Source organism: Sceloporus occidentalis, unplaced genomic scaffold (assembly GCF_023333645.1).
Source record: "Sceloporus occidentalis isolate IW3139 unplaced genomic scaffold, rSceOcc1.0.p SCAF_6, whole genome shotgun sequence".
Classification (NCBI taxonomy): domain Eukaryota; kingdom Metazoa; phylum Chordata; class Lepidosauria; order Squamata; family Phrynosomatidae; genus Sceloporus; species Sceloporus occidentalis.
Window position 1 is genome coordinate 62,381,274 of NW_028316986.1, and position 26,159 is coordinate 62,407,432.

General features: G+C 38.3%; 1 protein-coding gene across 11 annotated transcripts in view; it reads left to right on the plus strand.

Moving 5' to 3' along the window:
* The window catches only part of RGS7 (regulator of G protein signaling 7), a 229,671-nt gene that overhangs the window by 202,741 nt on the left and 771 nt on the right, over window positions 1-26,159 (plus strand). For 4 of the 11 annotated variants that reach the window (XM_089529839.1, XM_089529841.1, XM_089529846.1 and 1 more), the window contains 7 exons: window positions 3,357-3,431; window positions 5,353-5,451; window positions 7,517-7,578; window positions 9,534-9,644; window positions 12,430-12,555; window positions 15,932-16,118; window positions 19,771-19,860. In XM_089529839.1, the coding sequence (XP_089385965.1) occupies window positions 3,357-3,431; window positions 5,353-5,451; window positions 7,517-7,578; window positions 9,534-9,644; window positions 12,430-12,555; window positions 15,932-16,118; window positions 19,771-19,860 (750 nt within the window). Of the gene's footprint in view, window positions 1-3,356; window positions 3,432-5,352; window positions 5,452-7,516; window positions 7,579-9,533; window positions 9,645-12,429; window positions 12,556-15,931; window positions 16,119-19,770; window positions 19,861-21,790; window positions 21,845-22,335; window positions 22,417-26,159 lie in introns of all 11 variants that reach the window. The other 7 variants (XM_089529840.1, XM_089529845.1, XM_089529842.1 and 4 more) reach the window with 3 other exon arrangements.

A 26,159-nucleotide genomic window follows, 5' to 3' on the forward strand; every position in this document is an offset into this window, starting at 1 on the left:
ATATCATAAATAAAAACAACAGCTTCCACCAACAGTTAATAGTGTCACATTAAGAGTTCAAATGCTTCTAGGGGCACTTTGACTCCATACATTTGCAGCATTATAATTCCACATTAATTGCCATGGTTCTGTCGTATGGGGTTTGCAGTTTAAGGATGGAGATATGTAGGATTCCCAGCTGGTGAGCTCTAGTACCTCAACAAACAATAAATCACAGGATTCCATAGGATGCATCCTATGGAATCCTGTGATTTATTGTCTGTTGAGGTACTAGAGCATCCTATGCAATCTATAGCAATCCTGTAGGATGCAGTGGAACAGAACACTATAATTGAGTTGTGTAAAAGGGACTAGGAAAAAGGGGGTGTTTTAAAACAAGAACAGTCTGCTTTAGCTTTTATCTGTCACCCATGTCTGGCACCAATTGAGAATGTCATTTGGAGTTATGAAAGCCATCTTAAACACACACAAACATACCACGCACACAAATTCTACTTTTACAATTTCTTAGACCCTCATAAAGCCTTTCCATGTTGTAGGTAAGCAATCTCTCCATCAACATAATGAGCATGCATGACTTAAATGCTTAAATATGGTAAAACAGGAAGTCTAACACAGCTAAGTGAGGGTGCTTTGCATGGATAAGCCATGCACTTTGTAAAAGCCCTCCCCTCACTTGGGAGAAGTTTGTGTGAGTCATCTAGGATATTGCACATTATAATATAGATGTGGGAGCAGTACATGGACATTTTACCATCATATATAAAGAGGCACTGTCATTCAGACCTTTGACAGTCCATAAGTAAATCATGGATTTTACTATCTGAAATATTATCTCCTTATTTGAAAGGTTCTTGAGGAGAAAAGCAAGGATATATCTTAGAAACCAAGAAAGCTACTGGCAGTCTAGGTTTTGTTTTTTGTTTTTTAAAAAAATATTTTTATAAAAACATAAATTTATGTGAGAAAGGTAGATCAACAGCACAAAAACACTGACATGCTTCCATAGAATATAGGGCCTGAGTTATGTTATCCTGATCTTATAATGCAAAGGAAATCCCTCTGCAATTATTTATTCTATTGGATTAATCCTTTCCAATCAGAACCGTAGGTCGATAGAATATGACTTCTTTCCTCATTAATTTGATTTACATAGGAAATAAATGGTGTGTGTGTGTGTGGTCGGGGGGGTATTCACACTGTGAAAATGACCCAGGATGAATCTGGATTAAATCTCTGTTGTCCACACACATCCCAAATACATCCAATTAAAAGTTGGGTTGTGTGTGCCAAAACCCCACTTAATCCAGGATAATTGATATCAGGGTTTTCCCTGAGGTTTTTTTAAAAAAAGGATCCACATCATCAGTTCTGTGACTAACCAATGTGAATAGCTCCAAATAGACCTAGGATAAAATACTGCTTACCAAAAAAGGGGTTCCAAATGCATTCACATCATTGACTCCATCTTTATTTGAATGCACGTGTGAGCAACCAAACTCACAGAGATGTGCATCAGTGCACATTGATGCAGTTCCATAGTGTGAATAACAAACCATTGCACTATAAAATGCCTTCTGGTAGACAGAGACATAAAAAGCTTATGGTTAACTAGAATCGGATGATGTGTTTAAAGAGGGATTGTGCAAGAAAGCACAGCTGGTGTTAAATGTATCTTAATACTTTTTATTATCCCAAAGGAGGGCCCAACATAAAATACAAACATGTCCAGTATGTGACATTCTCCCACAGTGTATCTAAATTAGTTTAGGGAAATCTTCCCATGAAAGACTAGTTTAGAAAAGAGAGTGAAAATGTGAATTTAATACCTCATATATGAAAAACAGATCATTTAATGCCTATAGTTGGAGTTGAGAATGATGAATTAATACTTATATTTTCCTTCATGGTGAGAAAAATTACCTAGCAAAACCTGGGAGGATGCTGATGATTTATGATTTGATTAACACAAAAGTTTGACTCAGCACCTACAACCCTTACAATTTGTTTTACACTATTGGTGATATTATATACCATGTAAGTGATGTGTAATTAGGGAAGGTGCTTGAAACTGCTCCCTTGGCCAACCACTTTCCTCCAGAGTTCAGGTCAGGTACATCTCTGTCTCTTCAGCCATTGAACCACTGCAGGGATACATACAACCTCATTCCAGCTCCTCCTATGTTTGGAGGGAAGAAGAAACAGCACCAGCCCCTAGTGTAAGTCTGGTCCTTACTCCCTCAGTGCTGAAAAGTAAATGGAAGAAGTTTGGGTCAGTCACTAGCCAGGAAAATGTAGTTCTGCTCAGAATTCTCCCCCCTCATTTACTGTCACATGCTGGCACTGAGACTTTGCTTAAGAAGGTGCTAGATACTTACCTCCATAAGGTCTAAAACATGGATATGTGGATGTGGGGGTGTAAATCTTTACTTATTTAATTTGTGCACACAAGAGTGAATCACTTCAAATTTTTTTCTCGCCCTACATGAAGTTATAAGAGTTTTAAAACATTTTCAATGTGTTTTTCCCCCGCACTCCAGGCCTCCTTTGCAAAAAAATATTTTCACCCTCTCCCCCCCCCACACACACATCTTTGTCTTCCAAACCAATTGTGCGAAGTTTTTGCATAAAAAATCCAACATTTTTCACAAAAATATTTGTATTTTCCCATAAAATCTATGGTTTTCTGCACAAAATATTGATTTTGTGCAAAAGCCATATTTTTATGCAAAAGAAACTTTCACAAAACATCCTGAAATGTGAAGAATCTCACAGTAATTGACTTTTTTCCCCAATGGAATTGTTAAGGAAAAGAAAATTTGCTACTATTTTTTACATTCCCAGTATGAGTATACAGTCAGACACACAAAGCAAACTATATGTTCTATACTACTGAGCAGAATAATTATGAGAAGACTATATTTTGTATTATTGATTTCTTGAGTGTTAATTTAGCAAAGGGATAGCAAACTTGTGGACCTGCAGATATTGTCCACCTGATCTTCTATTACAGACAAAAAGTTGGAGTTTACGATATCTTCCACCAACAATTCCACTGGCCTTTGTGTTAAGGGTTAGTTTGCTATGGCATCATATTTTTTTATAAAAATGATCATGATCACAGATGGCTTGATTTTGGATTGAGGACCACTTGTACTGTAACTGTGCCGTTTTTTTACATTGAAGTAAACCCCACTATATTCAGTGCAGCTTACTCCCAAATAGGTGTTCCTGGAATTGCAGAGGAAGAGGAGAAGATGACTAGAAGCAACAATGCTGATGGCTGAAGTCAAACTTCATTAGCTGAATGTATTGTATAAGAAACTATCACATGCTTTTTTATTTTATTTTTTTAGCCTGGATGTGTAAATACAACTGAAGTGGATATTAAAAAGTCTTCTAGAATGAAAAACCCTCACAAAACGAGAAAGGTATATGATAAGTTCCCCCCTCTCCATTATTATGATATATTGTAAACATTTTTCTGTTCTTTATAGCAAAGAAGCCATTGTAAGGTGAAGTGTCATTAGCCATTTCTAAAAGGGAAGCAAGTGTCACCTGACTCTTGATTTATTCAATGGCAAGGCTTTTTCATTACTTGGATTTTCTTATGAACGTTTTATGCTATGAAAAATGGGGGTGGGATCATGTGTGAAATATAACAATCTGTCAGGTCTTGGTCATAGCTTAACAACAAATAAACTTCTTTAACTTTACAAATGATGTAATTAATCTTTAAAATGGTGTACTGTTCCATTCCTATAAGAGAAGGTGATGTGGTATAAACAGGGCCAGCCCGAATATTAGGCATAGTGCAATAGGACAAGGAGCAGACATAATTGTATAATATATGCAGTCTGTTCAGAGGCTGCTAAGCTTGGCCAAAGTAGAGCATGCTATCCTGTTATGAGTGTCAAGGTAAAACACTTACTGTCAAAGCAAGATTAAATGCCTGTCTGCTTGGCTTTTGAACTGAAAAGATTGTCATGTTATTCACCACAAGAAGCAAAAGGTCTGCAATTTGTAGTTGTGACACTGCTCTCTGAAAGAGAGGGCAAAATATCTCACAAAATTACAATTCCCAGAATTCCATAGCATTAACCCATGCTAGTTAAAATGGTGCCACGCTGGATTATTTCTGCAGTGCTGATGTAGCCTAGGTCCTAGAGTTTTAGATCCATGGTAAAGTTCTCTTTATCATTGGCAGAATGAGAGTGAGCATAGTGCAGCCCTTAGACACCAGATCTGTGGACACTGAAGCCTCCTGCCCCAAATAATGAAAACACATGAAAATACTGCCACCCCAGCCCATTGAGCACCCCAGAGACCTGTACTACATCTATAGACTTCCATTTTTCTTTGCAGTCCCTCTCTAAAAGGTGGCATCACTTTCTGTCTCCTTTTTAGCAATACTACAGAGGAGAATAGAGGTATTTTTGTTTGCTGTGTCAGGGGAGCTTCAGCCTGCATTGAGATCTTGGGAGGGATTAGCTCCTGACTCCTATACAGTTGCCCACACCTGCCTTAGACCAATCAACACTTACAAGAACTCAATAGATGAGGTTTGCGGCAGTTATATGCTACAGAAATTTAATGCAATAATTAAGTTGTATAGTAACTTAGGGGCTGTGCAGACTGGCCATTAAGGCCAGCCTGGAGGTGGAGTCGGGGTATGGGGTCCATAGGACGCATACCCTGACTCCATCCCCATGATGGCATGACACCATGCGCCACTCCATACAGCACGTGGCATCATGGCACTGCTCTGGCACTGCAGTTACACGACGCTGTGCCAAAGGAGTGCCTTAAAGAAGAACCACTGGACTTGATCCCCTTCCCCATCACCATTCCCTTCTCCTTTTGTATCATGTCTTTTTAGATTGTAAGCCTGAGGGCAGGGAACCATCTGAATAACTATCTGTAAGTCGCTCTGAGAGCCTTTAGGGCTGAAGAGCAGGGTATAAATACCGTAAATAAATAAATAAATAAATAAATAAATATCACACCCTTTCCAGGGCACAAAAAGGAACTGCTTTTTGTAGCTCCTTTTTGCACCCTGGAAAGGCTAGATCGGGGCTGTGATAGCCATGGGCCCGATCCAGCGCATCTGGAAGAGGCTACATGCCACCCCATAGGGGCAGATTGCACAGCCTCTTAGAATATTGAGATGGCTCTTGTGAAATTCATAAAATAAACATCTTATATAAGTATATGTATATATGTGTTAAATTGGTATGCCAGCTTTCCACCAAAGGTGCTCAAGGCAGCCATGCAATCATATGCACAGTAGTGTGTCTAAAGAGAGGAAAAGATTGTCAACAAATTAAATTCTCTTTCTGTATTGATGTACAGTCTGTCTATGGATTACAGAATGACATTCGAAGTCATAGTCCCACACACACACCAGTGCCAGAAAGTAAACCTCCTACAGAAGAGGAATTGCATGATGAGGTTTGTGAGACCACAGTTACCTTATTGATTAATTGATGAAATGATTGACTGTCTATCAAAATTAAACAATGAATGTAATCTGAAATATTAAAAATGAATACAGATATAATGCATCACATTGTTTTAAGTAAGATCTCTAGAAGGACATTAAAATATCCGATCTTAGACAATGCATTTCTTTAAGGACTATCACAAGGGATTCAGATCTAATGTGAATCCAAGTTAACAGAAATGTAGCCTGGGGACACATCCAGCTTGTTCTTTACAGTATCTTTCCAGAGAGAAACCTGTGATGAAGAGCACGAGCTTAAGAAACACACAGAGGAGTGAGAGGGAAGGATGTATCTGGGAACTCTATCATTCCAGTGCCATCACCCTCCTATATTCCATCAAGAAACATTATTTTGCAGAAAAACTGATCTTTTCCCCCATAGAAATCAACTATTAATTACTTACAATCATACAATCTTTGCATCCAAATTTGGGTTGCATCCAAATTAGTGGCAAATATGGTGGTGAATCCATGTACTATATGTTCAAACTGAGAATGAATTTAGGACATAAATCTTTATAGTTTAGACTGCCTAAACTATAAAGAAAGCAGATTATCTTTTTGCTGCAGGCATTTGCTGCAAATATATTTTATGTAGCATAAGAGTGAACATAGTGGACTCTCCCCACAAATACCCTTCCTGGCTGGTGGGGGAATGTAGGAGGGTTCAGAAGGAGCCCAGTGGCCTGGTTGTGCATGACTGATGCTCTACATAAAGAAAGCAATTGTTAGTGGTAGCAAGATATCAAGTGTGACACTTCTATAGAACAGTACATTCTAGGAGCAGGATGTAGCAGGGCAATCCATTCCCCCAAGAGGGGCATTACTCAGGTCCTTCAGCTATGCCAGCCTAGAGCTTGTATAGCTAATACCCCTCTAGTATGTGAGTGCATATGTGTGGACAGAGAAATTTTTAAAAGATCTACAGGGATGAAAAGCTTTACAAAACTATTCCCAAGGAGAACGTGGTGGAGTTGCCCCTTTCTCCCTCTGTAGTGACATTAAGGATTGTAATTCAGGAGTATCAGTATGGGCTAGGTATCTGATCCACATTTACCTCATCTGGAAACTCACTAGGTAGGGAGTTTACCTCACTAGCCTCAAATAAATTAATATTTTTCCAGCTGCAATGTGGATAAATAAATTTCTCCTTCATAGGACTGTTATAAGGGATTAATTGGTTTGATCACTTGAAATTATTAATATGTGTTTTACACACAGAATGTTTTCAAGGCTTAGTCCAGTGCCCCCGCCATGCTACAGAATTATAGTGCTATGATTTCATTTAATGCTCAGTCAGAGAGCGCAAATGCCTCACCAAATTACAAATCCATGGGTTCCATAGAAAGCAGTCATTGTCATTAAAGTGGAGCCATAGTGCTATAATTGAGTAATATGAAAAGTTCCCCCATCTCTTAATATTTATAGAGGTATTCCATTAACTTCAGTATTGTGGAATGTTGACAATGCTTGGGACTGCGACCCAGGCAGTTTAATATCCCAGTGATTTCAGTGGGATAGGTTTAAGCAGATGAAATAATGCGGGAGATTCTAAATCACTTAATTTGCTTTAACTCATACTAATACATTTTCAGTACAAAATGATACTATCCGAGGTGCTCTGCACAGAAATTTAACAAAGAGTAAACACATGTGAGCCTCACTGATTTCAGTGGGAGAATGAAGCATGGAGTCATGATACTGCACAATCCACAGCCTTTTGGATCTGATGGCCACATTACCTGTGATTTTGATGCCTCTGGAGTGTGCTCTTAGACACTTATTTTGGTTGAAATGTACCTGCAACTGGTTCTATTTATCTTTTTGTATCTTCAGTAGGTTGGTAGTAGCCCTACAAACAAGGTCACACTACCTAGCCTCTAGTTCAAAAGCAGGCTCCCAATTTTTACTGGACAAAATAAAATGTTGCATATTCCAAAGTTAAGAGTATCTTTTCAAAAAATGTTAAGCAATTATTTTCTTATCTCAGTCTTCTGATTTTGCATTTTGTAGATAAGATATTGGCAAGTACAGCTAGATAGACATCGATTAAAAATGTCAAAGGTTGCAGAGAGGTATGTATGTTGCTATATTTTTTTAAAAAAATAATGAAGATCATGATTACCTTTAGATGTATTATTTGCAAATTGTATTGACACAGTAATAGATGTGAAAAGAATATTTTAAAATTGTTGAAAAACATCTTTTTAAAAAATATATATATTTAAAAACATCTTCTTCAAGTGTTGAGAAACCCTGACAAGAAAAATCCTGGACTGATTCTGGACCTATTCTGTGCAACATTTACATGCAGGTGTTTTGCAAAAAATAAAATAAAATAAAAGCATTCTCTGCATAGAAAATAATATTTCAGTGCAGAAATATTAATTCCCACACAGAAAAAAATGCTGTTTAATGTGCTGGGTAATGAAGTTTACTGTGCTGGACTGATTCTGGATGAATTTCACATATGGTTATTTGTATAGCTAACATTTTCTGCACAGAAACAGCATTTTCTATGCATGAATTAATATTTCTGCTTTGAAACATTGTTTTCCATGCAGAAAATGCTATTTCTTATAAAGAAAATGTTGTTTATTGCCAGAAAGTGCTAGTTTCTGTGCAAACAAGTCATATGTGAATTTTGTCTTAATTGTGAATAGCCTTCAAATACTGCCCTCCCCCAAACATTTTAAGACTTGGGCAGGCTCATATAATTACCTAAAGGCTTCTCTGGACCAAGTCATACAGGGCTTCATAGGTCATAACAAGCAATTTGAATTCTGCCTGGCAACGATGGTCAGTGAAGCTGTTTCACTAGTAGTCAGTGAAGTTGTTTTAACAAAGGATTTATGTAGTGTTTTGTGGGGTTTTTGGGCTATGTGGTGATGTTCTAGAAGAGTTTCTTCCTGACGTTTCACCAGCATCTGTGGCTGGCATCTTCAGCATTCTCTGAAGATGCCATCCACAAATTCTGGTGAAATGTCAGGAAGAAACTCCTCTAGAACATGGCCACATAGCCCCAAAAACCCACAAAAAACTATGGATGCCAGCCATGAAAGCCTTCGACTTCACAAAGGATTTATATGTTCCCTGTAACTGACGTAACTGCAGATCACACTTAAAATATCACTGCCAATCAACTAGGAGCTTTCTTTATCTCCTGCCACAATATGCAATGAAATATGCATGAGAACCAGCTCCTTTGCAATTGCAAGCAGGAAAATGATTCCACTGGTGCCAGTGGATTTTTTCCCCTATCAAAAGTTTCACTGCAGGAGCCAGTGTCATGCAGTGGTTTGAGTGCTGAGACTCTAGCAGACCAGGATACAAATCCCTTCTCAGCTACGGAAACCTACTGGATGACATTGGGCAACTTACATTCTGTTAGCCTTTGAGAACAGCAATGGCAGACTTCCTAGGAACAAATCTTACCAAGAAAACCCCATGTTAGGGTTGTTTTAGGGTTTCTGTAAGTCAGAAATGACTTGAAGGCACACAGCAGCAAATTAGAGTGCATGACAGTGGTGGTGGGAGGATGTTGACACTTATAGCAGCTAAAAGAATGAGAGTAAAACCTATCCATGTATGGAAGTCACATTACAAGACATGCTAGGCTGGTCCACTATCTGTTTTCTTTGGGCCCGTACAGACAGGCCAAAATAAAGCTGCTTCGGGTCACTTTGGAGGTATGCAGTTTAAATGACACACACATCGTAAGAGGCCAGAAGCTGTGCCAAAGCTGCACTCCAGTCCTTAGGCCTGGAGCATGGCTTTGGTGTGGCTTTCAGCCTCTGAGGTTGCATGCAACATTTAAACAGCATACCTCCAAAGTGACCTAAAACAGCTTTATTTTGACCTATCTGTTCAGGTCCTTTTTTGTTGGTAGGTAGTGAACAAGTGTGATGTGATTGGCATCTGTTCTTTTAGCATCATGTGCAGTTTGGATCTTACTTTATGAAAACAAAGGCATAACAGTAATAGTAACAATCATGTTGTGAAAAAGTATCAGATGATTTTGTTTTTCTAGCCTATTAGCTTACACTGAGCAGTATGTGGACTATGACCCCTTTCTGGTGCCACCTGATCCATCTAATCCTTGGTTGTCAGATGATACTACCTTTTGGGAAGCAGAAGCCAGGTATGTTTTATGTGATTTTGGATCTACATCTTTTCTTAAAACCAATGGTATATATTTAGCCAACCTGAGTTTGAAAATTCGCTTTGCAAACATTGCTGGAGAAATGGTGTCCCCCCCCCCCCAAGTTAAACTCAAATTCAATCACATTTGAAGTCTCCTCTTCCCCCACCACTATGAAGTGGAAATCAAGCATCATGGATTGAATTTCCTATCACTATCAAGTAAAGTGTTGGCCATTTTGTTGGCAGAATGCCTGCTTTGTTGAGCTGATGTGTCTGATATCCTCTTCTATACCCAGCTCTTTGACTTAGTAACAGAGATGAGCACCGCCCCCTACAGTTGGTTACGATGAGACATTCATGTCAAGGGGAAACTTTTACCGTTATATGTTTGTATGTCCCGATGACTCTAGTTATCCTTAGGATTAGGATACATGACAATCCTGGATTAGGTACTAACAGTAGCATTGCTCAGAATCCTTAGAATGAAGCGGAAAATGGGTCAAATTGGAGAGAAGGAGATATCATGGGTAAAAGTAAAGCCTGAAAACATTGCCTCTTCCATGGAACCTCTTCCTATACTTGTCACATTGTATAGGCACCCGGGACACCTAAAAATAGCACGTTCTTTAGCCTAGACACTTAAGTGAACTATAGGAGTGGAAATAATATTTGAAAATATTCCAAAAATGGTCAAGAACATAATATTTTTAAATGCTGAGAAACCCTAACAAAAATAGTCCTGGAATGACAACAGTTTTCATAATCTGAGACTTATTCTGTGCAAAAATCATGTTGTTTTGTACCGAAAACAGCATTTTCTGCGTGGAAAATAATAGTTCAATACAGAATTATTAATTCCTACATAGAAAATTCTGGTTTTGTGCAAAACATTCATGTGCAAATTTTAAACAGAATAAGTCACGAATTGCAGATAGCCTCCCAAAACTGTGTGGTTTTCAAAGACTTTCTTGCAACAGGATGAAACGTGCTGAAATTACTTACTGCACTCTTCACGAAGAAACTTAGTGAAGACCATAGTGAACTATCACTCTTAAATTCAGAAGAATGTTAGTAGCAGTCTTGAGCAATGAGCATATTATCTAAATTCTGTTGTGAGTCTCATTAGAGTAGACCCATTGAATCAGTGAGACTTACCTACATGTTAGTTCACTTTTCAACAATTGATTGAATGTGTGTGCTTTGGTTGTAATTAACCAATAAGATGCCAGTCTGTGTGTATTTGCTAGGGAAACAAATATTCAGTTATTTCATTTTTGCACACAAGAACAAAAAGATTCAGGGTTTTTTTCTCCACTGGAGAAGATTCCAAGAGTTTTTACTAATTTTTCTTTCTTACTTTTTTGTGTGTGCAAAAATGTGACTTTTTTTAAACAAAAAGTAGCAATATTTGTACAATTTGGGACTATATATATATATATATATATATATAGAGAGAGAGAGAGAGAGAATCAAAATATAAGTTTTTTTTCTGCAAATACAGCTTTTTACTTTTGCTACTCATGAAGAAAAAGGTACTGGTATTTGCGCTTTTTCCACAGATACAAGTAAACTCATGGTGGTTGACATTGGGGAGGGGGGCAGGATATCTTGCCATGTCACAATGGCCTTTCTTATCACATATGAAAATATATGTCCATATGATTTACATCCCAAGTTTTTACCACAATTTTTTTACATTTCATGAAATTGTCCTGGGAGGTAGAGTATTTCCCTCATTTACAGAAAGTCTAAAGTTCGGCCCATCACTCCAAACTAGTATTGAAACATCTCCATTTGAAACCCTGAAGAACTCAGGATAAAAAGGTAAAGATTTTCCCTTGACAAGATTGTCCAGTTGTGGCTGACTGTAGGGGGTAGTGCTCATTTCTGTTACTAAGCCAAAGGAGCCAGCATGTCAAAAATGACTCCATGGTCAGTACAACTGCATGAAAGTGGTACCTACTTATCTACTTGCACTTTTACATGCTTTTGAACTGCTAGGTTGGCTCACCCCACCACAGGGCACTTGAGTCTCAAATCGCTAACCTGCTAATCTTGCAGTTGTCAGAGTCAGCGTCTTGACCTCTGAGTCATAAACTCAGAAAATATCAAACTAGATGGAGCAATAATTTGAATATATATGTTTGTATGGATGTAGTGCCTTAGTGGTTAAGATGCCAATTCTGACTATTGTAAGATCAAAAGGCTGGCAGTTCAAGGCCCAAGCACCACATGACAGTGAGCTCCTTTCACTAGTCCCAGCTTCTGTGAACCTGGCAATTTGAAAGCATGCAAATGCAAGTAGATAAATAGGGGCCACTTTGGTGGGAAGGTAACAGTGTTTGGTGCAGTCATACTGGCCACATGACCACCGGAGTCATCTTCAGACAACGCTGGCTCTTTGACTTAGTAATGGAGATGATCACTGCCCCCTACAGTCGGCTACAGTGATACATTTTGTCAAAGGGAAATCCTTTACCTTTATATGTTTGTATGTCCTTACAACTCTAGTTACCCTTAGGATCACTCACTTCACACTGCATGTATTGTAGTTCCAAAAATAAATCAGACAGTGAAATAAACATTCATCACTCGTGGTGATTATCTTCCTATAAAGAAATAAAAGAAGTCATGTTTAAGGTAATCTCTAAATTAATCTGATACAAATTAATATAACAACATTATTTTGGGTAATAATTTCAGTTGATGCATAAATGATGAAAGCATTTCAACAAATATGTACAGTATTAATTCTCTGTATAACATTCCCCCCACCTTTTCAGTAAAGAGCCAAATCAGCAAAGAGTAAGGAGATGGGGATTCAGCATGGATGAAGCCCTGAAAGATCCAGTGGGAAGAGAGCAGTTCCTCAAATTTCTGGAGTCTGAATTTAGTTCAGAGAATTTAAGGTAAGATTTTCTTTTCTTTGATCCATTGACATTGGGACTGCCCAGAGAATATGGACACAGGAAGCTGAGGTTTTTCATTTGCATTTGCTAAGTCTTGATTTTGCTGTTTTTCAGGACTGGTAGCCAAACTTTGTTCACTTTAAGGGTTACCTTTTTCCTTTTGAAGTTGTCCAAGTGTTTGTGGATTCCAGTGGCTTCCCTGTGCATTCTGACCTGATAGTTGTTCGCATGATCCAGAATTTCAGTGTTTTCAAACAGAATTTGATGACCAGGATAGTTTATAACATGTTCTGCTACTGCTGGTTTTTCCGGCTGACCCAGTCTGCAGTGTCTCTCATGTACTTTGATTCATGTTTGAACACTGCGTTCGGTGGTCCCAATGTAGACTTGTCCACAGCTGCATGGTATGTGGTAAACTCTTGCAGCCGCGAGAGGGTCTCTCCTGTCCTTAGCTAAGCACCAGTTTCCCTATTCTGTCTGTGACTCCTTTGATGTAAGGTAAAAAAATACCTTCCCTTTGGGTGGTTGTTTGTTTCACCTCCTCTGGTTTTTCTTTGGGGGGTGGGGGGAGTCTGGCAGCACTTCTGATGTCTGAGCTGGAATAACCATTAGCCTGTAGAGCCCGGTCTAGAAGCTTCAATTCATCTTCCAAGTAGTGGGGTTCATACATCCGTTTTGCTTGGTCTACCAATGTTTTTATTGGGCTTCTTTTTTGTCCTGGGTGATGGTTGGAGTTCTTGTGCAGGTACCGTCTCTGTGTGTATAACTGTATACTGTGTGGCCCAAATGTTGGTTCGATTTGTGGATGACCAGGATATCCAAGAATTGCAGTGTTTCTTCCTTTTCTTTTTCCATCATAAGTTGGCTGTGTTTCTGAAACATCTGAATAACATCCACCCAAGCATCTGTTGGTTTGTATGCTGTAAACAAAGAACAACGTTGGTAAAGAAAAAGATAATTGTGAAGTCGAAGGCTTTCATGGCTGGCATCCATAGTTTTTTGTGGGTTTTTCAGGCTATGTGGCCATGTTCTATATTATCTTCCTGACGTTTCGCCAGCATCTGTGGCTGGCATCTCTGAAGATGCTAGCCACAGATGCTGGCGAAACGTCAGGAAGAAAATCTTCTAGAACATGGCCACATAGCTTAAAAAACCCACAAAAAACTAAGAAGATAATTGCGGTTTGCATTGAAAACTGTCCAGAATTCCTTCCACACTTCCCATGACAACTGCATATGTGGATCACTTTTTGAAGAATTTTGAACAGCAATTGGTTATATTGTATTATCACATGATACTAATAAAAGATAGGGTTTTTGTAATTTATATCCAAGCTTGTAATATGCTTTTGCATGTATTCAAGGAATTTTGTTAGTATTATTCCATTGCTCTGTCAAATATCTTCTGACAGGTCATTCCACAATTTGGGGGCAACTGAAGAAAAAGTCTTCTAGTTAACAACTGCCAGCCTAAATAAATAAATACCCTATATAACCCCAATTGTTGTCTTGCTTCTTGATTTGACTTATTTATAGGCAAAGAAGCAGAAACAATCTTTCTAAAAGTGGCTCTTTCAGCCTTCCTGTGAAACTGCCCAGATTATTTGGACAGTGATCATACTGAAATAATCATCCTGTTAGTCATAAGGACAGGTAACCTCTTCAGCAGTTACAAGATTGCAAGCCAGACCTATAGTCTTATAACTTTAGCGATTCATGTTTACAGCTGTTAATAACTGAACATATACTTACCTTTTCAGCTAAGCAGCATTGTAGCTGATGCGTTTCTGGGGAACTGCAGATCTGAGTGCTGAAAATGATGTCTGCATCACTTTCCTGATCTGGAGCAAACCCAGAGAAGCAGTTGTGGTAGAATCCAGGGAGGTCTCTCTAGCTGCCTCTTCCCAATGCAACCCATCACTGGAGAAGTACTGTAGATGTCATTTCCTAGTGCCCTGATCTTCAGCATTTTAGAAACCTTTTGTTTGAGGTGCTGTCTGACTGAAGAAGTAAGGACTTATTGGGGGGTGGCATTATCAGACGTAGGACTTTATTACATGTGACTTTTAAACTACCAAAAAAAGCTCAATAATAGCACCTTTGATGATACCTGTCACATGATGCCATCTCCCTCTTGCTTCTGCCTTGTCTTTCCATAGTGGGTAGCCCACACCTTGCCATTGACTGGGAACACCAGTCAGTAATCTCCCAATCAAAGTAGTTATTGTGGCAAATTATCCTGTTGCAGTTCTGGAATTGCACAATCATGTGTGTCAGTTCCTGTGATCTGATGACATTTGAGACAACAAATTGCTAAAAAGGAGAAATTTTCATGAAAAATTATTTTGTAAGATTTCTTTTCCTCAGTATTCTACAAAGACAGCATAGCTTGGTTTAAAAGGAACTTAATAGCTAAATCCCTTAGCTGAAAAACAACATGCACATATATTACTGTAGGATCTACACCGGAGGATAATGACAAATTCTTCAATACATTAGAGTCTTCATCATTTTAATTTTCTGGAGTCTGTTTCAAAAAATGCATGAAACAACATCTTAAGAAATTTTCTAGGAAGGTTTAAAATTCATGGATCAGCAGTCTCCAAAACTAAAACAGAGTATTCCATGTATGCACCAAGGCTTTCAATCTCCTCTCTCCCTCATCCCTCTGTCCAGATTTCACAGGGCTGAAGCAGATGGCCTGGAAGAAGTGGCCTCTGGTTCCTCCAGCCTTAACTGGCCCAGGACTGTGGTAACTGCATGGCCCCCTCTCCCAAACTGGGCCACTGGCTCTTGTACGTTCCGGCCACTTTGAGGGCAAGTGCCATCTAAACACCATGCCCCCAAAGCAGCCAGAAGTAACTTTATTTGGCCTGTTTCAGGTACCAGTCTTGATGACATGTAGAACAGCATTTGATGTGCAAAGAGGCACTGCAGATGGATTAGCAAGTGGACATAGGAACATGTGTGGAGTACCACAGGTTCATGTCAGCAATTCTTTGGTTGCTGACACAGAAGGGAGATTTCTTATAGTGAATAACACTACAGCATACCAAAACAATCCAGAACATTTAAATTGTATGATTATCTATAAGGATAATCAGAAATATCTGTATTGAATTCTAATGGCCAATAGTGCATTTAATAACAGAATGCCTGTGAAACTCCAGAAGACTTGCAAAATATTTCCTTGGAAATAGGGAATGGTTTTGTAGGAGGGAAAAGTATTTGACAAAAGATCTAAATTTTCTACTGATTGTGAAAATATTTTAACAGCATATCTTAAAAGATAAAACAAAAACAAAATGATATTTTGCTGAGGCTGATGGTTCTGAAATCCAGTGCCATAACTAACATTTGCATGTTTCCTTATACAGGTTCTGGTTAGCAGTAGAAGATTTGAAGAAGAGGCCTATGCGGGAAGTTCCTGCCAGAGTACAGGAGATCTGGCAAGAATTTCTTGCTCCTGGAGCACCAAGTGCCATTAATGTAGATTCAAAAAGTTATGATAAAACTACACAGAATGTGAAGGAACCAGGAAGACACACATTTGGTGATGCTCAGGTTTGCAGAATTCAATCAGTTTTCACACACACACACACACACACACACCTGGAGAAATGTGTGAGAGAAAAGCTATTCCACCCCCACCCTCCCATCATTTCCACATTTTCCATAGCCTTTCTCTAAACTTTTTGTACTACTTCCTTGATCCTTTAGTGTTACTATTTTCATCTCTTTGTAACTTGTAACTGTACAGGACAGCTGGTTGTTTTTTCATCTTTTCCCCCCACAAGCGTTAGAACTTTTAAATCCAAGCAGGACTATTTGCTTTAGTTGTATGTTGATTTTTCTAGTCATCATTAATGGAATTCAATGTTCATAGAGAGAAGAGGGATGCTCTACAGAAGTAATACATTCTAATCAGTTTGTTCAAGGTCATTCTGAAGTCAGACTGAAAAATATTCTTTTTTCTGTTAACCTCACAAAGAAGCTGTTTCTGCCTAACTGCCATTCACTCTTAGGGTTGCAAAAGTGTTATATACCAGACATTCCATTTTTTAAAATCTAGATTTTTCTTTTTGTTTAGTTGAGCTAAAACTACCTTCTTACATTATTCCATTGTTCAGTACTTTAATCGGGGGCGGGGGGGGGATATATCCTCCCTTTCTCAAATGCCATCCAGTGAGATTATAATTAGAAACATCCAGTTAAATAAATATAAATAAACTTGTTAGAATTAGCTTTTTACTACATATGTTGTTTTGAGCAGTGATCTATTATTTGAGAAACTCAGTAGGTGAAGGCATGGTACCAATATAGATATCAGTGGAGAATCACTTACTGGAGAATCATTCCTCCATCCCACTTGCAATCTTCTTGCAAGACTTCATATCATAGATGGCAAAACTTGATAAAGAAGCTCAATACATGGTTGAGTTAAGGAGTAAGCTATTACCGAGAGAGAGAGAGAGAGAGAGAGAGAGAGAGAGAGACCTTTTTTATCCTACAGTTTTCAGTAGAAAACTGAACACCTGTTTCACAAAAGGCAAGTCTATTAATTTATTCAAATCACTTCTGAATAAGTTCCTCTAAAATTAATTTATTTCCTCAGATTAATAGGGAGATCAGCCCCAAACCTGCTGATCATTAGATTTCAATATGTGAGGCCAGGTTTATCCTTTCCTCACAGTTATGACAACCACCCTGTTAGGAATGAAGCTTAATCATTAGCCTTGTAACTGTACAGGGTAGCGGCTTTGCCCCAGTTGTACCTGTACCTGGGGCAGGTGTCAAGGGATAAACCTTCTGCTCTCAGTGATCAAAAGAAATATTCTACCTTTTGTAAGAAATGTAGGCAAAACAAAGAAATCCATATTTATGACATGGCATGGCACAGCAGGAGGAGAATAGAGAATAGAGAACAGTTCAGCTTTTGGCTTGGACTCAGGATACTTTCTGGGCAAGGAGAGATACTAGAGATGGGTATGGACTAATGATCAACAGTAGTGATATCTGAGGGGAAGGTGGGCTGAAGCTCAGGTCTTTACATCCCTCCACAGCAGAGGTCTGGGATACTTGCTACATCTGTCCCTTTCCCAGTTGGATAAAGAACTGTGAGGTAGGCAACAGTCCATAAGCCAAGGGTATGTTTGGTCCTCGATCTAAGATGTCACCCATGACTTTTGTGATTAAGATGGGTTACCTAATGCATGGTTAGCTTGCACCACAAATTTACCAAAAGATACATGTGAAACAGAGGTGTTACTGATACTGGACAGAACCTTTGGAAGACCAGTGGTGTTGGTGTTCACTCAAGAATGGGAACCGTTAATAAACTACATAAATCAAAATGAGGGGAAATATAGATTTCTGGATGTAAAGCTTATTAATTATTAGTTAAAAGATATAAGCTTTGATGGTCATAGAATGGAAATATGTAAAATAATTGAACTGTCAAATATCAAATGATATATTGAATAATTAGCATAGTATTGTAAGTATAGTATTGGTAAGGGTAAATCAAAATCTAAAATTCAACTACTTATAAAATGCTAAAGGATTGAAGACAACAGTCAATCTATTCTATTAGTTCAGATAATTGAAGTGTTTCTGTAGTAGAGGTGTAGACAGGTTTAAATAAATTATATTTAGTAGGAGAGGCCAAGATGAAGAGAAAGAAATGAAAGCCAGAAAATAGTAGTAAGAACCAATTCTCTGAAGGTAGGGAGTACTTCTATATTTTGGTAAATGAATTATCCGTTTAATGAATTTGTAACTCCCATGTGAATTTTATTTTTGAAATCAATTTTACAAAAGGAAGACCAGTGGATTTAGCAATGGCACACAGCTAGACTTGCACTCTTGCCTGCCTTTTTGAATCCTAGCTGGATGCTGGATCTCCTTCATGGTAGATGAGAGACAAACCATTTAAATATGGTTGCACAAATACTTGCATTGCTCTCTTTCCAACCACAGTAGTAAAACTTTAGACAGAACAGTAATACAGACGAGGCTGGCAATCACTCTTATAATTCCAAAAATAACTTTTCCAAGCTTTGATAGCATGAATATGCTTACCACGGAGTAGATCTGGTGCTCCACCTCTGAACTCACCCAACTCCTTGGTTTCTGTTCACAACTCACTTCTATCTCTGTGTGACTCATTCTTTGTCTCTCTGTTCTCAAAACTGCAGTCACTGCAGTCACACAGCAGAAGAGAATGGTTCTCAAATTAAAGAGAGAAATCGCTGTATCACTTTCAACTATTGGTTTCCGTGGAGGAAGCATCAACCAACCATCCTGAGCTATTATCATTCCTTTGGCTGAGCCCAGCTGTGATCCACCACAGTGACAGTGTCTTGTAACAGAGGAGCTTATTTCACGGACCCTGGGGAACAGGCCCGGCATGGAACAGAAGGGGGTGGGAAGGGAACAGAATGGGGGTATCACCCATTTAACTGCATGGGAGAACTCCGCCGATGCCGTCGGAAGTCACCAATCCATTCCCTAACCATCCCACAAGAGGCGATTTTCATGCACTGTTCAGAATCGTTCTTGAAAATTGCCTCCTGTGGGACAGTTGGGGAACAGATTGGTGACTTCCGGTGGCATCGGCGCCGTTCTCCTATGCAGTAAAATGGGTGATATCCCCATTCCCTTCCCTTCCTGCCCTCTTCCATTCCGTGCCGGGCCCATTCCCCAGGGCCTGTGCGATAAAGCTCCAAACTCACACTTATATATTCTACTTAAACAGTCAATTCAGAGCTTAAGTACAAATAGCAAGTACTTGTTTCCTGCAACACAACACTTATAGGAGAATCTAGTAAAAGCAAGGTACATACGAATTCAGTTTCCTGCCCCTCAAATCTCTTTACTATCTCTTTTTGCCCATTTATTAGCTAGGTTGGTGAAACCATTCCCATAGGCTACTATGGTACAGAACTATGGGGTGTCTCATTTGTATCACTTTGAAGAATTTGATTGCAAACTCAGCTTGTATCATACAGAATGTAGATGTTTTCACCAGGTATCTTGAGCATAGTTTTTCAAGAAACAAACTTTTAACCTTCCACAAACATTAACTGTGTATTAGTACAGTATATGCACAGTTTCACTTGTTTGCATCCGACTGAAATATTATCTAGTTTCCAGAGTTTTATTTGTTTTTACAATTTCATATATTCTTTAAATATTTTTTTCAAAAATATTTTAGGAGCATATCTACAAACTGATGAAAAGTGACTCCTATCCACGTTTTCTACGATCCAGTGCCTACCAGGAACTACTTCAGGCCAAGAAGAAGGTACTGGTCCATTTTCTCTTTGTATTTCCATGCTTTTACTGGTAGTTTCTTTCTTACCGTATTGGCTACTTTCTCTTCTTGTGGAATTCAACTACACCTTTAGTAGGGGGAAAGGTTACTTCAGTTTTGATCATCATCAAATACTAGAGTGACCTATGCATATATTTATTTTGCAAATTGCATGACTGAATTAGCAGAACTAAACAATCCCATTTTGGCTATACAGTTCTTCTATGAGTCAAAAGACTAAATCACAAAAATATAATATGAATATTTCAAACATTTCTATAAATAGTCTTTCAGAATAGTCATTATTTATGATATTTATTGTCATTATTTATAGTCTGTTTTATGTAATGATATGTATTCAATCCAATTGCTAGTCCCAACTAAAGTACTGTAGATCCATTGAATAAAAGGTGAAATTGGAGAAATGGAAATACAGTCGGCCCTTCTTATACACGGATTTTTTATACACAGATTCAAGCATACACGGTTTGAAAATGTTCCAAAACAGTATAAATTTACCTTGATTTCCCATTTTTATAAGGGACACCATTTTGCTATGTCATTATATTCAATGGGACTTGAGCATACATGGATTTTGTTATACACGGGGGATCTTGGAACCAAACCCCAGCGTATAACAAGGATCCACTGTAATTACTTTCCTTAGTCTTCAAGGTAGAAGAAATTGGACAGAGATTAGAATGAATTATATGAGGCATAAAACATTCTAGTGAGAATTCTTTAATAGTTTGACTGAGAAATGGCTATTTTATCTATCCACACATTCCTATTTATTTCTTTTCTCTGACTTAGTAGTCCATATTGTCAGTGCACTAGAAAGAAATAAAACTGTAAATCTATCCACAAGAATAAATCAAAGGAGGATAAAACAGAAACATAACTGATAAGAAAACCTGTAAAACAGAGTACATAAAACATTGTGTGCCCTCTCTGTCCCAGCAGTACCCACTGCCCCAGCATATGATGGAATTGGCCTTAAAATATCAACAGTGTGGAGTGGTCATGTGAAAGGAAATCTAAGTATTTGGAATTATTGGGCAAGACGGTGAAAATAAAATTATCAGTATCAAAAAGCTATTATAGAAATCAGTGGTGTGGCCATTGGCACTCACTGGATCTTCAGTGCTCTGGAAAATCAGATCTCTTTTGACCATGTGCATATGATTCTTGTGATGTTAACAGATTATGTTCCCTATATCTCTTAGAAAACAATCATCTTATACACAAGTGGATCTTGCATATATTTTTAAGGATACATAATTTGCTGTGACACATTTAACATCCACTGTAGTCTGATCCCTTAATAGTTAATAACTCATAGCGTAGCCTAACACCAAACTACCATTCAGATGGGATGGAACAAACCAAACAATCTCCAATTTGGAGGATGTTCTGCAGAATGTCAGCATTTCATTGTTTTGCTTCAATTTCACATTTTGTTTGCTGTCATACCAATCTGCTCTACATATTACTAGACAACTACCTTGATCCAGCAAATCTCACATGCATTAGCATGTTCCTCAGCACTGTGGCACATGAATTGTGCTGGAGCAATAAGGGTACATCCTTGAGTGTTTTTTTTTTTTTTTTTTAATTTTTTATCATGCAGTACTTTTCTGCATGTGCAAGGCTATATTCGAAAGGGCAAGCTGGTCCTATAAGCCTATTTATGTGCAGATTGCTCTTCTTGGATCAAGAGGGGAAAATGCAAAATCTTTCTCATTATCATTCTGTGAGCATATGCATCTTTTTTCATGCTTGTCTTTTGCTTTGTGATTTGTACATGAATTTTGTGTTATACCAATCCATCACTTCCTTGTTACTTTATTTTTCTGCCCTTTGCTTTTCGGCTTCTTTGGTTTTGTTTCCTTTTTCTTTATTTCTTTTCTTTCACTTTAAGTTGGGAAACACATTGGACCGCCGAACGTCTTTTGAGAAATTCACACGCAGTGTGGTAAGTTTATAACCTTGCAAGTGAGCCTTACGGTTAACTGATTTCCCTCCAGTGTTATCTGAGTAAGAAGCCACCAACCACTACTTTCACTTTCAGAGCCTACTGAAATTGTTTCTAATTATCATTTTAATGGCAGCTGTAGCATAGGCAGGCAACATGTCCATATCTTCTCTCTTTTCCTGGAAAAAAAGAAAATCAGAATGTTTTCCTTTAAAAAGTGAGAGACTGAGAGCAAAAGTGTGGGAATGAGTGGAATAATTAACAAAATATAAACTAATTGGATTCATTACATTTCACATTTATATTTTCTTACCTCAAGTCGCCATTCAAGAAAAAATGTTGCATTTGTTTTAGAAATTATTATTATTATTATTATTATTATTATTATTATTATTATTATTATTTTGGAACATATGACAGTGCCTTTGAATCACTTTCTTTCAATCTTCTGAAAGTTCAAACTAAAGCATTCAACACATTTATTTTTGTAGGGCAGAAACATCCCAATTTTCCCATGCCATAAAAACTGTACACCAACACTGAGGGCGAGCTCTAACCTGTTATGAAAAGAGGTAGAAAGATCTTGGATTATACTCCAGTTTATTGACATTGTCTGCTGAATTGTGCGCATTCCATGTACGCAAGTCTGCGTGTGTGTGTGCGTGCGTATGTATGCATGTGGGTGTGCGTAAGCGTGTTGTGTTGTGGCTTTTGCTGTGACAACCAGCTAATGAAGTCATGTGATAATTGATAAAGAACATCAGCAAAGATCATGGTTTTTGTTTTCAGTTTCTTCATAAGGGATCAAGAAACAATATTTCTAAGTAAATTTCCTTAATAATTTCCAAATAAGCAGGGCATAAAATACAATCTAAAAACAGCTAAAGTTAAGGATAAGGAAATTTTAGTAAATGGAAATTCTCAACAACAATATCTAGAGATGTCCATGATGCTCCAAGCTAAAAACAAAGATTTGGGAACAGGAACTTATAGAGCAAAATTTAGAGAAACACATATTACATCAAGTAACATGCAAAATTAACATTTGTACACTCTCACCTGGATCCTGTTCATTTATGTGGTTCACAGATACTAAGACTTTCCAGTCATATGAAAACAATTGGTTAATGGGGAGTTTGAAACAAAAACCCCTATTTTTGCATGGTGGTTTTGCCACAGCATGTTCTTCTGTGAATTCTGTATTGTTTGGGATTGTTGGGGGTGGTCTATAAACTAAGTAGACATGTGTAACAACTCTCTTTATGAATGTACCTGTAATTATAAAACAAATCCTGAGACACATACAGCTTTTCCTGAGAGGCTTCATCTTTGCAATGACTATGATGAAGCAAACAATGACATGAGCACAGAATAGCTCTGGTAGCATAAGTGACAGAGTTCCAAAAATTTTGGGGCACAGCTAGGTTCTAAATAAAAACTATGGTTAAAAGCCCAGAACAGAGCAACCAGCACTGCTGAGACTGGTTAGAGTGGTTCAGAGCATGACTTGAATGTGTGTTGCCTTTGAAAGTGTTCGGAAGCTTCAAACCTGAACATTGTGGCCAAGCTGCTGGGGTCAGTCTGCCAGTTTTCAAGATACATGCAACTTTCCTGTTACAACAGCATTATTGACTATCAATATATTTCCCATCCAAAGTGCTGGTATGACTTAAAAAGCCTAAGTGACTTGGGACCAGGCCGCTTGACAGATTAGTGTCTCCTATACCAAGCAGTCCATGGAAGCCCTATTTTCAGTCCCACCACCTGAGAAGTATTTTGATAAAAATGAAAGTGGGCATTCTAAATGGCTGCTTGCAGTCCAAGGAACCTCCTGCTAAGGAAGGTTAAGGAAGGAAGGTTTGTTCCCTCTGTGTTGTCCTTGTGCCAACAATCAAATACTTTATTTACACAGACATTTGGCCTTTATGATGCATTGTTGTCTGAAAGGGTTTTGAACTGTTTAGGTGCTGTTTAGGATAGCTAGGCATAAGCAAGCACAGAGAGCCTGAGCAAGTGGCTACTAGCCTTTGTGTTTTATCTGTACCGTGGTCATCACTGAATTGGCAACTGGGTAATCATTCATTCTCACTGTGACACTGCTTCACTTCTCAGTGAGAAGGGTGAAAATGCCCATTTCTGTCCCTAGCAAGGACAGATTATCAATGGTTCAGTTGACTGAATGGCTCAAGGCCATGAATTGTTGGTGTGGGAGTGCTGATGAAGAGAAAGGCATAGTTTGCTTCCTCGTTCTGAGGAATGTTTCCTAAATCTCTTAATGCTTCTGATATTGTCAGACGTTTGTGTGTTACACAAGTAACTGAGTTAAAATGCATGGGATCAGGCAATCAGCCTTGCTGAAATTGCATGACTGAAAATGGGTTCACACATGGAGATTTTGGAGCTGTTATCTGTCATACTATTTAATTTATGTGCTTTGCTTTCAGAATAAGTCACACATGTGCACAAAGGGGTGCGTGTGTATTTTGAGAACTGATTTACAGCTACAGTACACCTTAATCTGGCCTTGGTCCCTAGCAATGCTGTAGCTACCTACAGTTACTCCAAGATTTTGAGGGGAAATGGTTTTGGTGAGACTTTCTCCAGCACAGCTACTGCTCTGTTAACAAGTCATGTAAAGATTACACAGCACCACAGTACTTTTGTTCATCCCATCTGTACCAGTTTAATAAACCCAGCACTGCTGGTTGTAATATTTTAGGACACCTGATCAATAAAACTAATTTAGCATAATCTCAAACCCCAGAATTATTAGGCACTAAATCAAAGATGACGTTCAGGAGCATTGAAAGAAAATGGCTGGTAGTGTATGTGGTGAAAATGTAAATTAATACAGAGGGAAAACATAGGAGAAAGAAGGCAAGGTTGTGAAAATAATTTAACTAGAGGAATCTCAGTCAAAAGTTGTCTTGTTAATCTTTGTTTTAAAATGGTGCTTGCTGACAGCTAATGCATTTTCAGCCTTCTGTGCTGTTGGAAAGATGTAGAAATTATAGGTTTTGATCATTCTCTGCTATTAATGCTGCCTAGTAGTAGAAAGAGTTTAACACTGTCTTATTTCTCTCACTGACAAAGAGTTGTGAGTGTGTTGTCTTAAGCATGCGTTGTACACTGGCTCATGTCATGATTACTAACAAATGCCAGCAATAACCATGAGGAGTGAGGTCTAGTCCATGTGTGGGAAATGTGTGCCCTCCAGATGCTGTTAGACCAAATTCCATCAGACCTACATCAATATAGCTAGTGGTGAGGGATTATGGTAGTTGCAGTCCCAAAACACCGGATAGGCTACATGTTACCCATTCCTGGCTAAGTCTGTAATGTGTTTATAACTATGAAAAACTGATAATGGTCTGAATGACTTCAAGTGCCATCACCCAGAACGTCAGCCGTAAGTGTTCTGATAAATGTATTTTAACAATTGATGGATTATGTAAGCAATATCAGTAGTAGAACTCAAATGTATCTGAAACATAAAATTTGACTGTGTAAATCCGTATGCTTCACATCTTAAAAATAACAAGTGAATAATTTTAGTGAGGATTAAGATTTTGAGGACAAAACTCAAATTTGGGTTGCTGAATCCAAAATATTGGGCAATGAGAGGTCAGAGTGAATAAATGAAAAATACATGGGATATTTTTTAGAAAGGGCTTAAAACTGATCTTTATAATGTCAGATTAGTACAACATGCAGCATTTTAAATGGATGACAAGGCTTTGTTTATCTTTGGTATGTGCTTAGCTTTGTCCAGAGTGCTGATCCACATGTGCAGATACACCAGTCAAGTTCTCTGCTCCATACACATTTTGATGAATGATAGTTGTCTGAGTGAATTGACTCCACAGTGAACTTGCATCTATCTGAGTTGTTAACAGTATTCATGTCAGTGGTATTGTAAATGTAGTACAGTCAGGGCTCCATAGCCATGCATCCATGGATTCAGCCATTCACAGCTTGAAAATATTCACACTAAAACATTCACAAAAAATATTCATTAAAAATGCCAAAAAAAGCAAACCTTAATTTTGAACTTTTGTATTAAGGGCACCACTTTACTATGCCATCGTATATCATAGGACTTGAGTATCCACAGATTTTGGCATCCACTGGGAGTCCTGTAACCAAACCCCAGCAGATACCAAGGACCCACTGTAGTCTATTCACACAGGGTGTTATCTTTTGATATTGTGTACATCAAATGATGAATCATTCATGTGTGAAACAGCCTCAGGTCAGGTTTTCGCAAGCTTAATGTACTGAGACACAAAATGTTAGCCTTTCTCTGCAGAAAGGT